At 41.6% G+C, this 14,105-nt stretch overlaps 1 protein-coding gene across 2 annotated transcripts; it reads left to right on the top strand.

Annotated features, from left to right (window-relative positions):
• The first annotated feature begins 14 nt into the window (after positions 1-14).
• wcd (U3 small nucleolar RNA-associated protein 18 homolog wicked) lies at positions 15-13,897 on the top strand. Of its 2 annotated transcripts, none has more exons than XM_084601213.1 (14): positions 15-163; positions 297-487; positions 671-807; positions 878-967; positions 3,550-3,611; positions 3,902-4,029; positions 4,109-4,192; positions 4,645-4,819; positions 6,399-6,499; positions 8,001-8,088; positions 8,743-8,866; positions 11,442-11,616; positions 13,568-13,698; positions 13,783-13,897. In XM_084601213.1, the coding sequence occupies exons 2-14, from the start codon at positions 305-307 to the stop codon at positions 13,811-13,813; spliced, it is 1,509 nt and encodes a 502-aa protein (XP_084457339.1). In that variant the 5' UTR covers positions 15-163; positions 297-304; the 3' UTR covers positions 13,814-13,897. The 2 variants fall into 2 exon arrangements, with proteins under 2 accessions (XP_084457339.1, XP_084457338.1); XM_084601212.1 differs by having other exon boundaries at positions 13,568-13,704; positions 13,789-13,897.
• The last annotated feature ends 208 nt before the right edge of the window (positions 13,898-14,105 follow it).

Raw genomic sequence — 14,105 nt, 5'->3', positions numbered from 1 at the left:
CAATTTTGAGTGAATCTCAGCCATCTCAGCGCACTGCTCGCTGCGTGAGCACTGCGTAGTTTATGAGAAAATGTAACGACGTAGCGTGTAACCATCGCCATCGCTACCACACTGCGTCGGCTGCCATCGTAACCACGCTTTCGATGCTTGTTAGCTCTCTAAGGTATTTTTTCTTCTCATAATTTATTTTTAACGCTGAGAAACATTTTAGCGCCTAGGCTTTCTGTAGAAAATATTGAGTCTGAGTTTCATTAGGAAATTTCTGTTCGAACGAATGATGCCGACTATCTTTTCAGGTGAGACCATGCTGCGGACAGCCGTCGAGACGAAGCTACTAACTACCGAAGAGCACCATGCACCTGTCACCATATCCATAGATCTCGCTGAAGATGAAGGAAGCAGTAGTGAAGCAGAGAAAGACTCGGATGAGGAGAAGTTGGAGAAACTAGTGTTTGGGACCTGTCATGGTACGGCCGAATCATCGCATGTGAGTTTGACCAGTTTGACTGTCAGCACGCAGTCTTTACTTTTCAGTGTCATGTTTGTCATGTGTATTTATTGCCTTGTATTAAATGACTGGAGCAAAATGTTTGAGCCTTGCGACAAACGACGATAGGTACCAGCGCATATGTCGCTTTTGTTGCAAATAACTATTGACATCGTTTTACAGGTTGAAGAAAAGAGAAGGTCGCGTAAACGGAAAACATCAGAACATGACTTCGAAAGTGATGAAGGCAGCACTGAACTGCCAGCAGAGCATGCTGAGAAGAAAGCTGCTTGGCAGGACGAAGACGACAATGACATCCCGTAAACAAATTTCTGTTAGCTTCTACTTGATGGTGTTCCTGTGTCCTTACAATACATTTTACTCTTCCAGGGATGAAGACCAGGAAATTCACGCGGAAAGTTCGGTAGCTCACAAGCTGCCTGGGAAAAGAGATGGATTCTCTGATCATTTAAGAAAACAGTAAGTCTGACGTTGGATGGGTCTAAAGCGCTTAAATTTTTAACTTACGTTACCACTGTAGTTAGGTAGCATTTACTAATGGCGTCATAGCTAATAGCACTCTAAGCAGGTGAAATTTCTCTTTAGTGCCATTTGTGTTGCATCACATGGCAGAAATTATTATTATTCATTGGCAGATGTATGCAACATTAGTTTGGCAAACTTACTTCCCTTGGCTTGAACATACTTCATGCTATCCGTATATCCTTGCTACTGTTGCTTCAAAACAGGCCTAAAGTGAAGGTGTTTATATGTTAAAGAATGCAAAATTAAATTGTGCTGCCAAAAGTAAGCAGAAGCAGCTTGCTTGCTATATTGCTGGAAGTGCTTCATGTTAAAAGTGCTTGTTGTCAGGCTAATTGGTTCTACATATTAGAAGAGGTGAAGTTAGTGCTGAAACTTGGACGAAGTGCTAAAACTTGGAAAAGACACAACGCTTGTCAATCGTTGTATGGGTCTATTCTATTTCTTCGTCTAATTTAAGTGCTTTTATGCTTGTCTTAACTTGAAATACTGCATAGGCTGAATGCAGGTATTGAAAATGCTCTTAGAAACCATAGAAAGGCTATCTAAAAGCCTTTTCATGTTGGAAAGGTGATATTTATTTGGCCATGCTATTAAAATTTCTGAGCAAATGTTAGCTTTATTGGCTGTCATCATTGACATCAGTTTATGATGTAACTTTCCTTATGCAGCACTGTGGTATAAAGTGACAGTTCATGAAACAAACTACGTTCACTCAGAGTTACTCTGAATGTACCTGTGCAAGAACCATATTATACGCATTTACCCAGCATTCCACCACAGCAGCCCAGAAGCAATTTTACACCTGCTTTAAGTTTTTTTATTGCCATTGGACTTTTCGTGTCGCCTTATGGTTTCTTCACGTTACATGCTGCTAAACCCTTGCATCACATTTCCAAATTTGATTAACACTAATGCAAAGTCGAAATTCAGGTTAGACATGTACAGAATGGAGAGCAGCTAAAAGGATGATGACTGATTTCCTGTTACAAAGGGAAAAGAACAGAATGAAATGGGTAAGAAGTGCAGGTTGATACTTTAGATGAAACTCAGAGAAAAAAATAGGTTAGGCAGCCTATACAGTTGCCATGTGACCAGTTGGACGCCCCCCGTAGAGATACAACATGGGCAACAGTGGAAAGTAGCTGTTCAAAGTAAACTAAAAGAAAAGGAAACAATCAGGGACACCAGTAAATTACATAGAGTGATGAAATTAGTAAAGTTGCAGAAACAAGTTTGCAGTGGCTGGGCTCCAGTATGTTTATCTGGATAGCACTGCTGGATTGTGACAGGGTGGGAGGAAGGATTGTTTTGCATTTGGCTTTACCTAGCTGCTAATCATAGAATGTGTCTGTGTAGCACTCCTGTGTGGCACTCCTGTGTGGCATTCTTCTACTGATTTCTGTCAACACTAGTGTGACTTAACCACAGCCTGTGTTGCTTGAGGAATGGGGTCCTGACCAATGGTAGATGCAGGCAGAGCACTCACGCGAGGAGCACAGTCACAGTACTGCATATCATTCTTTAACTAACTGTGCGTGGCGTGCATGTGCACTGACAACTGATGTGTTCGGAGGACACGTGCAGTGCATGTCAACTCTGCACGAGACGAGTGCCACGTTGTGTGTACTTGGTCACCTCTATAATTTAGAATGACACTGTCTGCCTCCATTTGCACCCTCACTCTCCTTTTAGCTTCTCTTTCCCCCTTACCCAGTGTGGAGCAACAGGCCAGGCTCACCGTACTGCTGGCCTACCTTTGCGCCTTTACTTTCATTAAATTACTCGTTCTCTCTCTCTCTGCATATCATACTACTGTAGTATAAATGCATGCACATATTTGAAAGCAGCTCCCCTCATTCAAATTTCGAGCATACAAAACAAAAATGAGTGGAAGGTGGGAGCAATGTGGACTGCATTGTCCCAAGGCGTGTGAGACGGCAGTTGAAGATAGCTATGCATGGCTGCCAGTAGCCTTAAACTGGTTGGTGATGCGGCGGCATGAGTTAGCTTGGAGCACAGCTTGGAAGGCCCAGTAGCATTGCTGGCTGGGCACCCAAACAGTGGAAGTCTTCTGAAGATTGCCAGAACGCAAACTTGGAAGGTTGACACCATGCATCAGTCTTGATCAGTCTTGGGTCAACAAAGGACATGTGTGCTTTGGGCCTCTTCTCCTTTTCCCTGCCATTCAAGCTCTAAACACTTGATTTTTGTCTCTTCCATCTCTCCTCCTTATTCTTTCTTTGTTACTAGGTTCTGGTCTTTATCGAGCCTCACAAAGGCACTACAGGATGCTTGCTCTTCACAGAGCCGTGCAGTTATATCTGCGATCGCAGTCATTATTGCCGCCCTGAAATTTGCAGAAACCATATTATTTAGGGACATAACATTCTTTTCATGCCTTTGCATTCTTACTAGGGAGCAGCTATGCTGAATGTCATTGCCCTTTATCTGCTTCTGGAACAAATTGAGAATGTGCTCGACCAATTGACATGCCAAAAATGTGCTCTTGTTTCCAGGTATACAAAAGTAATGGGTGTACCGAAGTGGGCCGAGAAGAGTGACACTGACAAGCCTGCAGGTAAAGTAGCTTAGTGACATTGGGGCCGAATGTGACTCTATTGTCCTACGCAGAAGTGCAAAAATAAGACAAAATAATAAAGGCAAATGCAGCACTGCCTTCATTTTGGGTCTCGTCCTCTTTTCTTGCAACTTCTTTTCCCTTTTTGTCCCCGAAAATGTTGAGCAGCCAAATATGGTCTAAAACATACATATACAGAAAAGGTCTGGTTTCCCTGCTTTGCTTGGTTCGTGCAGCTTTAGTCTTTTCTGCTATTTAGGGTTACACTCTTTCATGTTTTGCACCTGCAGAGGAACAGGAAGAGGATGATGACATACTGCGAAAGGCCACCAAGTTTGTAGGGCGGTCAAAGAACTTGGCACCGAACATATTGCAAGTCCACAAGTGCACACCCTTGGCGTTTGAGTCGAGGGAAAATGTAAGACTGAAGCCCAACATTATCTCTCCATCTGATGTTTACTTTGGGCGACATTGACTGTTTGCATTTCTTTTTTCAGGTTGTGCTTAAAAGTGTTGAGTTTCACCCAAGTTCCCAAGTGGCTCTTACAGCGGGCCTTTCAGGCACGGTTACGATTTGCCAGGTTAGCCATTTCACTGTGCACAATTCCTTTTTTTTTACAGACACCCAGCTACATATTTTTCAAAAGCTAGCTTATGAATGCATTAAATAGTGAATCAATCCAGTGCAAGAGGCTTAGAAAAATGGGCAAGATTCCGAATGGTGCAAACCGTAATTCAACAAAATTTTCACACATAGACTATTTTTGTGACAATATGTAATGTGCTTTCTTTTCTTCCTGAAGTATGGAATATAGTGACAAGCGCTTACCCTGTAAACTTCAGGCATTGTTATTGGTGTCATGGCGTTGCCGTATGATGTGCTGTTTTTTCTTCACAGCGTTAGAGAGTGGGCACTAAGGAAATGAATATGTTGAAAATAAAGACATGGCAGCCTGATGTGCTTCTTGACCAATCTCTTGTGATGTGGTCAGGCAACCAACCATTTTTTTTTTTTTTTTTTCTCTTTGCCCAGGTTGATGGAAAGACTAATGCCAAGATTCAAGCTGTCCACTTCGATCGCTTTCCTATACATTGTGCTCACTTCTCTCTAGATGGCCAAGAGATTTGGGCTGGCTCTTCACAAAAGGACCACATGTTCTGCTACGACATGATTGCAGGGAAAACTGTGCACATCCGTTTTCCCAAAGGTACCTTTTGATTGTTTACTTCTTTCTTCTCCAGTGACCAGCATTTGAGGCCTGCAGAAAAAACTTTTACCTCCTGTTGTTGTTTCTGTCCAAGTGCATGGGAACGACTTGGTGGTTTCTCAGTGGCTACAAAAACACTTTTTATGAAATTTGTAGCATCTAAAAAAAATATTGGTCGGGCCATAGTAGCTGATGGGCATAATATTTTTTAGGCCATGAATGTCTTGCAAAAATATTCAGTTCATCTAGTTGGGAATAATTTTTCAGCCATGGCAAAAGGGTGGGAAAAGAACATGTGCACGACACTCATTTTGTACCATTTCTTGCGTGTTCCTTTTGCGCAACATTACCATGCCTGTAGCAAAATATCAAGTAGTTTGAAATTTTGTTTGTCTTTCTAACTTTATTCTCTGGGTTACAAGAGGCAAATAAAATGTGCATCTTCAACTAGAACGTGCATGAAATGATTGCTTCATTTATCTGAGTGAATGTTATTTATTGGATAATGGCATGACACAGACTCAGATTTAAGATGCCACCTGGAAGGCCTCTAACTGGTTTAGCTTATGGCTCCCACTATATGAGGTATGAGGCCAGCTGGAGAAGTATTTTATGTGTGGTTATGAAACCTCTGTTTTTTTTTTTTTTTTTTTTTTTTTTTGCATGTACTGTGTAAAAACTATGGTCCTGTGACCTCTGAAGTGCTAAATATTACCTTGATTTTTTTAGGCACAACACATATCATCTACACTGGTGAAGTAGTGGTTGTCTTTCTCCATATCACTTATTTGTTGATTGTCTAATAAAGTGGAAATTGTCATTGTATGAAAGTGGAGCACATGAAACAGCAATCCAGCCGTACAGCTGCAGTCAAAGGTGTTTTTTTTTCCTTTTTCATGCCAAGTAGCAACAACTACCGCCATGATTGGCTGAATTCGTTCTATAAATACTGAATTTGCACGCAATGGCAGTGTTTTATATTCACTGTGAAGACCGCGTGATTTTCGAATTCATTGTGATACAGAGCAAACTACTCTGTACTGCAAGAGAGGACATCCATGTAAGATTGGAATGCAACAAAATAAGCTGCATAAAGTAAAAAGCTGTTGATGTGCTCAGGTGTGCAGATTCTGCATACATATTTCACTTTGGTGCTAGTAGCAGTGAAGGTTACTGGTGGAAATGTCTATGTGCTGTTCTTTCAAATGAAAAGAAAACAATGTATGTTTAGAATGTCACGAAACCAGCATACATGCATTTGCAGGGCTTTCTCAAAAAAAAAAAAAAAGAGAGAGAGAGAGAGAGGGGGGTTTATCCGGGAGCTGGGATATTGTTTCTGCTGCACACATGCCTTGAATGTTTCCTGGGGCGCCTGCGTTTTACCACGGAATAAGCATTCTGTGGTAATAATGCATTTCATTAATCGATTGTTGCACTAGCCCAGCTGTGCAATATAAATGACCCTCACTTCTCTGGTTGAGGTTGTACTTCGCTGCATTGGACTGTGCCTTAATATTATCTGACACCGTGTGATTAGCTTCGGGCATAACATGCTGTCCCCATTGCTGTCATTTACCAGGACTGAACATCACCAACACAAAGCAGTTTTATGTGTCCCCTGATGGACAGTACTTCATACTCACTGGACGCTTTGGCGAAATACACATAGTCTCTGCAAAAGTAAGTTCATTGTGTCTGCATGCTCTTTCCTCAGCTGATCAGCTGCAGAAAACTGCAGCGGTGTTGATATTCCAGAAGAGGGCGAATACGGGCTGGTTGGTACATGATCACGAATGGAAAGAAACAGCGCTACCAAGACTAGACAGGAGAGCAGACAAACACATGCTCTGTGTTTGTCTGCTCTCCTGTTTCGTCTTGGTGGTGCTGTTTCTTTCCATTCATGTTGATATTGCATATGGTTAGTGTCACCTGATCTGTTTCTGTAGTCACACAAAGAGGCTTTTGTTGCGTGTTTTTCAACAGCTGGCCAGTAATTCAAGTGTGTTTACTTTACCTCATGCTTTTATGCATTGTCATAGCAGGATTTCAAGACTATTTGAGGAATACCATTCCCACTTAACCTCTGCTGACATGGATTAGGCAGCATCTTTTTCTTGCATTCTTGCTGCACAAAATGCAAAGACCGTTTAAATTTATGGGAACTTTAATTACAGCTGATATATTTTGTGGTAGTGAGAAATTTGCATCAATGGTGCAGAATTGTTCCATTGTACAGAAATTGTGACATGTTACAGCGAATGAGAGAACTTTGACAGATTCGAACTAGTAATAATTTGAAGTGGGGAGTTGTAAGTTGACCCTGAAAATGTTGCTCAGTTGTCTGTATGGAAATTCTGTTGGCATTGTTGATTTTCCAACAAGGCCAGCTAGCTTCTGGTACCTGCTTGTTAGTGCGAACTTTTCAGGCCTTAAGGATGTGAAGCCAGTTGCATCTTTAGTGTTAATAAAACGTGATGTTTTATTTTTTTATTATGCACAGGTGTGTTGTTGTAAATCTGTATCAGCTAATAGAACCATGCACTGTTTGCGCTACTTTGGAGCAAATAATGTTTTTTTAATCTCTAATTTCATGCGCATAGTTTTATTTTGTGCGCTCTCTATTAGACAGGACCTTGTAGCCTAGTCATAAAAAATAAAAGGGAGCTAGTCGGTCTCCACGTGATTAGACGGCGTGATAGCATGTGGTGGTATCTACTACCGCTGCGCATCATGCATGCGCGAATTGGCTCCATGCGGGGTTTGCCGCGCGTGCAGCACCGGGGAATCGGCGCGATAACCCATGCTGGGCACAGCAGACAGCCACGCACCCGCACAAAAGCAGACGCGCGCATTACAACATACCGACATCAAAAGATAGGGGAAGACTAGGAGAGCGAAAAAAACGGGGGAGGGAGTGGCTTCATCGGCTCTTGGCTTGCGAAGTTTGGCCGCATGATGTCACGCTCCCTCTTAGTTTTTCCTTCCTCCATGCCTGGTAGCTTGACGGAAAGCATATACAAGCTCTTTTAGCAAAATTTCTTTGAACAAAAGTTCTTCGAGCAATTTCTTGGAGCAAAAGTTACTCCAAGAAAGGTAACGTTTCTTAATCAACATATCGCATGATCTGTATCCTTTTCTTTCTTTCATTCGTTTTGCTCTTCTTTCTATTTTTCTTGCATAGTCAAAGGAGTGCTTGGACACACTGAAAATGAATAAGCACGTGAAAAGCATAGCATTTGCTCCAGACAGCTCACTGATGTACACCATAGGTGAGTACATTTCAATCATGGAGCATATTATTTGATATACTGTGTGTTTCAATGAACTTTTTAAAAAAATTTTCTATAAATAGGGAATTTAGAACAGATTTTTTTTTTTTCCGGAATAGTTTTAGAGCAGGGTTGAGGTCCCCTTCATGGGCCGTAACACTGTCACAAACCAAAGGCGCTTTAGCGAAATTGCACCAGCGACACTGCATTATATTTCTGGTCATCGTGCACTGTTCATGAAGTTAGCTTTATAATCAAATTTATAGGTTATTTTACTTCAGTTTCTTTTTCTCTTTTAGCGTATATCACTTTAAAGCATCTCACCTCATGCTCCATTAGTCACATTTGTTTATCTATATTTTTATTTTTAAGCCTTTAGCAGTTCCAGCACCTCACTCTTTCCATCTTTCCCTGCTCCCCAAATCCTTTCCCCATGCATAGTAGGAAGTCAGTGGATTCAAACACCGGCTAAATTACTATGTTTTTTTTTTTCATTAAAGAGCTTCTCTTGCTCTCCCTCTGCTCCTGTGTTGCATACTATGGCTGTCCACAGCAGATGCCATGCATGTCCTGCAGCCTTTTATGGCCAGTTAAATGCGTTAGCTGAGGCATGGTTTGTTGTGCAGCTCACCACCTCTTGTGATCCTCTCACAGGTGGCAGTGAGGTCTGCGTTTGGGACATGAAGAGTCGACGTTGTCGGCATCGGTTTACTGACCAAGGATGTTTGGAAGGACTTGCTTTGGCAGCATCACCTAATGGACAATTTCTTGCCTGCGGGTATGACATTGCTGCTGTTTTCGTTATTTTTAGGTTGTACAGCTCTTTTTTTCATTACATGGCAAATTAGGGGATGAAACTGCGGTATGACAGCACTGTGCATGTCAGTTTCTCGAAGCAGTGTGGCCAGATGGTTGTGTATGTGGTAGTGTGCAGTTCTTGTCATCTTTTCGCCAGTGACATTTAGCACTGTTGTGGAATTTGGTGGGTGGCTCTTTGATTTCATGATCGTGTTACGTTTGTTGGTATAGAATTCCTTGTTTTGAATTGATGGTTGGCGTAAACAAACACTGTTACAGATTTACAGTTCATGCGTCTTGCTTGCGAGTATATTATTTACTTCTGTGGCAGAATTTGCACGGTTCCAGTGAGCTGTACAGAATGCTTATATTTGTGGCAAACATGTCCAGGAGTGTTCATGAGTAGAGCAGAACAGAAATGTTTGTGACAAAAAGACACCACGTAACGTAGCCCCATATTGGCATGCAGGGCAGCACCATTTTACACGCATGCAGTGTGACATAAAGGCATGACACCTCTAAAGGCAATGCACCCCTCATGTAAAGCTCTCACCCAAGGGCCCTTGAGGTATCTGAAATAAATAAATAAACTACTATGTACGTTCAGAAACGGTTAGCTCCCAATGGTGAATCTGCGGCATGCAACAATCTACGAAGTTACAGATGGCACTTGACTGTTTAACATGTGAAACTGGGGACAGGCTTTAGCTATGCAGTGTCATTATCATCAGCCTGCATAAACCTACTGCAGGGCAAGAGAATCTCCAATATCCCTCCATTTAACTGGTCATTAATCTGCCAGAGTAAAAACATAAGAGCCAGATGTGGTGCTGATGTCATGCTCCTTGAAAGGCTCTTAGGATAATCTGGGGGATAAAAATTGTTGCTGGCTGAAAAAATAATCAGTGTTGTTAACCTGTGTAAATTGTAAGTCTAGACCTAGCTGCCGCACACATTGAAAGCATTACAATATGCATTCCACTGGTATCACTAACTATGCCATGTCTGCCTGAAACCAGCATTACGACACATTTTAGACATTTAGCAAACTCGTTCAGTTGATCCCGGATGTATCGAACTTGAAGGGAATTGTAAAATAGTTCGATATACTGATAATTTCATGTGTAAAACATGCCAATGAAAAAGATTACCTGGGCATAGAAATGAGGTTATGGTGCATTAATGCCAAGGTTTGAGTCCTGCAGTGACATCCCACCAGCTGGCGAATTGGCAGCACACTGATCCCTTGGTGTTGGTAGGCCTAATTTGCTTTGCTGCAGATGATACTTTTTAGCTAACCACTGCTTAGCGCAAGACGCCTAACAATGTTACCGGTGCAGTTTAAAAGCAAGAATTTTGGGGGTATTTAAGCTGTGTTAATGGCTTCTGTCTGCAGCTCCCCTTGTTTATTCTCATCCGCCTATATGCACTTTGCTACTCAATCAGTCATCATAGAATCGCTGCTTTCGCTGATCGGGACACAGAGAGGACGCATACACAACTGTGCTTGTCTGTAAACGTTGTGATTTATTTTCTGATTTAAGAAAACCTCAAAGGCCCCATTGATTCCATGATGACTTACGAAAACCTACTGGCCCAGCAACATATCGTGCTCGCTTCATCACTTATTTTGTGCCTTTTATCTCACACACACATTAGCATACAGTTGTAGGAGCTACCACATTATGTGAAGGACCACCTGACATAGATATAAAGCCCCACTTTAATCAACCTGTACGGATGGGGTTATTGTGTATAGGGTTAGTGTGTCTAACTTGGGAGCCAAACGTCTGGGTTCAATTCTCATGTCGCCCTTTCATGTGGAAGGAGCTGCCCGGGTTGTCAATGCCTGCCTACTTGACCATGTCATGTGGTGTCGTGACGTCGCACGATCCATCGACCAATTAGGGCCTAGTCATGTCACGTGCCAGTGGCATGCTCATGTTCTAAGGCGAAAGCTTTACTTGGCTATGTTTGCCGAAGCGTGGAAGCAAAATATTGAAGCAAAATGTAGCATTCGATTTGACATTGGACCTTGCCCTTCAAATAATGCTCACAGATCGCAGGATCTCAGGAGAGTCGTATTGCAGGAACATGGTGCACTGTTCGATAAACGCGTTCAGCAGTGCTCTGCCTTGGTATGAGATTTTCAGGGGGACTGATACTGATTTGGAGCATTATTTGGAGGGCAAGGTCCAACTGATTGAACTGTTTCGATTAACTATCACATAATTCATCATTTATTCCTGGTAAAACATCAAGTAACCTGCCTTTTGTATATTTTGCATCAATATTACTGATACATTTTTCATTTCAGGGCACAGGTTTTTTTGGGGAAGGGTGGGGGGCCGCATGATGTAACCATGCCACATGTGATGAAATGCAGAGTACATAAGTATCACAAATGAACATCATTTGTCTTGAACTTGGTTTTCTGGCTTGAGTGAAACAGTGTTGTGGGTTTTTACGGTCAGGTGCATTTATAAAAAAAAAAAAAGAAAAGTGTGACTGGTAGGGTGATTGCATTATATTTCATCTGCATTTGTGGTTGACAGGTCTGACTCAGGAGTCGTCAATGTGTATGAAACAGCTAAGCTTTATGAGACAAGATTCCCTACTCCTCTTAAGGAGATCATGAACCTCACAACTGAAGTAACTCAGCTCAAATTTAACAGTACATCAGAACTGCTAGCCATGAGCTCGTCTTTCAAGCCCAATGCTGTCAAAATGGTAAGTGCGAGGTTCCTGATGGCCTTACTTCAATAGTCAGTTGTTTCGTTGTTACATAATGCTGTAATGTTAGAAAGTGTAGCATCTGTCCTGTTCCGCTGCCTTCATGTTCATTTGGACGAAGCAACAAAAAGTTCCTGCTCTGAAAAGTTAATTTCAAAATCTTTTTCATATACTTTTCACTGTTGTTCAAGAACCGAAAACTTAAGGTGTTGCATAGATGAAATAAAATAGTTCAATTAAAAACAAAATATTTTTTAAAAGTCCGAGCAAACAGTGAGCCAACATTGCAGTACGATTCTGCATCCTTTCTTATGTGTAGTCGTCTACACTGAATTTTTGTCACAAATTGCAGATGCTTAGCTGCATTACAATTTACTTCAACATGGCAACAACCAGTCTGAGACAGGCAGCCTCCTCCACTGTGGTGTGAGGCTAAGGACTCAATTCATAATGTATTGCTTCATGAATTTGGATTGAGTGGTTACTGGCTTTCTCAACAATTTTTTTTTAATGCATGTGTGCTTCAGTCAAAAGCTCCTTTCTCAAATTAATTGGTACCCAGCTGGGGTGGTGAGAAACACGGGAATAATTCCAGACCTGACTTTTTTTTATATGGTAGCCTCGTTTTCTCAGTGGTAGGTAACGTCTGAAAACCGTGACATCAAAGACACAGTGTACAGCTTTATAGTAAATCTATGAAACTGTGTGGACACAGCGACCACCACGCAGTAGGAAATTGAATTTTCTTTTGATTCACTGAATGTATTGAGTAGTGTCTGTTCAAAATTATTCGGAGTGTATTAAGTACTTTCTCAAGTTTTTGAAGAGGGCGTGCCATGGTTATTTGACGACTTTCAAAAACAGCTAACTTCGATGCCGCACAGCATGCTGCCATGATTGACCTGTGCTGAAAGGAGGGTTCAGTGTTGTGGTGCAGCTCTTTTATGTGACAGTGTTCATTATACTCACAGACAGCCTTCAGTATTGGGCGATACAAGGCTCAGCAAGCTTCCAGTATTGTACCCAGTATCGGAAGCCATGGCTCAAACTCTCATCTCTTTCCTCCGCTGGATTTGGGCACCCGTTTGTGCGCTGAAATTATTAGTATCAAAAGGTTATTGTCCAGTGCGTCGGACGTAATGGTCATAAGCCACACTTTGTTTAGCGTGTTTCCTAGTGGTGATCAGTGTTGATTCTTTCGACAGTTTAGACTTCAGTTCCGCGAGTTGCTGTGCTTTCACAAATATTGACACATGTAGCAATAATTGGAAGAATATTCTGTTCATAATAGATTTATATTTAATTTGGCTTCTGACTGCATTATTCTTGTCTGATTCGGATTTATAACACTACTATTTGTGCACCGTTATTCAAAACGCTTACAAGCTTCATGCATTCTAGTATTCGTTCGTTACATGTTACTGCTTAGGTGGTATCTGTTGCACAAGCTTTGACAGACTATTTTATTTTAATAGCACAAGGACAACTTGACTGAAGAATGCTGCGACATATAATTGGCTTAGAAAAACGCAACTGATTTTGAAAAAGAGCAGACAGAACAAATGCAGTTCCTTCCCGCTCTATATTGTGTTTTTTCATGCTAGTTACAATGTTGCTGCGATTTGCTTAGTTTCAGCCTGCCCAACTTCCTTTCTTAATCGTGGGTTAAAGAGCACCCTAGCTAACATGTATGTTCTGCACAAGAAGGGATCACACCCCACTTCTGTGTTCAGCCATGTTGTTGCCTAAAAACTTAAATTGGTAGAAATTTGCTTTGTAACACTAAATGTTAGCGCATAGGAAGCCTTAGCTGCTAAAACCCGACACAACACAACTAATTAAACTGACACTGCATTACTTTGCATTGCATTTAAGCACATGCACTAAAAATATGTTTGCTTAGATGCATTTGTTTAAATATGAACAACGCTTTTACCTTTTTTGTAAGGTTCACTTCCCCAGTCTGACTGCCTTCTCCAACTTTCCGGGAAAGCATGACTTCAGATATTCAAACTGTATTGACATATCACCCAACAGTGGCTATTTCTTGTGCGGCAACAACCTGGGAACTGCACACCTCTTCAGGTGAGGACTAGTCTGTTCTCTGTGGATTGCTTATTTGAGAGTACTTATGGACCTCATTGACATTTTTATTGTTTTTACTTTCAGGCTGAAACATTATTCAAACTTCTGATCTGTTGCCAAGTATATATGCTTTCAACTGCTACACAAGAATGGTGGTGCAGAAAGCTTCTGTAATAAATGTGGATACCATTTCCCTAGTGTCGTTGTGATTCTGGATACAGATGTAAATAGCACATCATTATGGACCACTGGTTCATTTCTGGAGAAATTTCTCTCACAGGTGTATTGGGTTTTAGTCCATCGAGGCACCGGAGGTTTTGATGGTCGTAGTCCAATGCCACATTTGGGCTCGTTTGTTAGAAGGTTTGCCAGAAACAAATTTGTTGTAGTTTGCGGAAGAC

Source organism: Amblyomma maculatum, chromosome 4, assembly GCF_055883805.1.
Source record: "Amblyomma maculatum isolate TAMU_Amacu chromosome 4, ASM5588380v1, whole genome shotgun sequence".
In the NCBI taxonomy this organism is placed as follows: Eukaryota; Metazoa; Arthropoda; class Arachnida; order Ixodida; family Ixodidae; genus Amblyomma; species Amblyomma maculatum.
The sequence above is the reverse complement of the archived record's forward strand: the minus strand, read 5'-3'. Positions and strand labels throughout refer to the sequence as shown.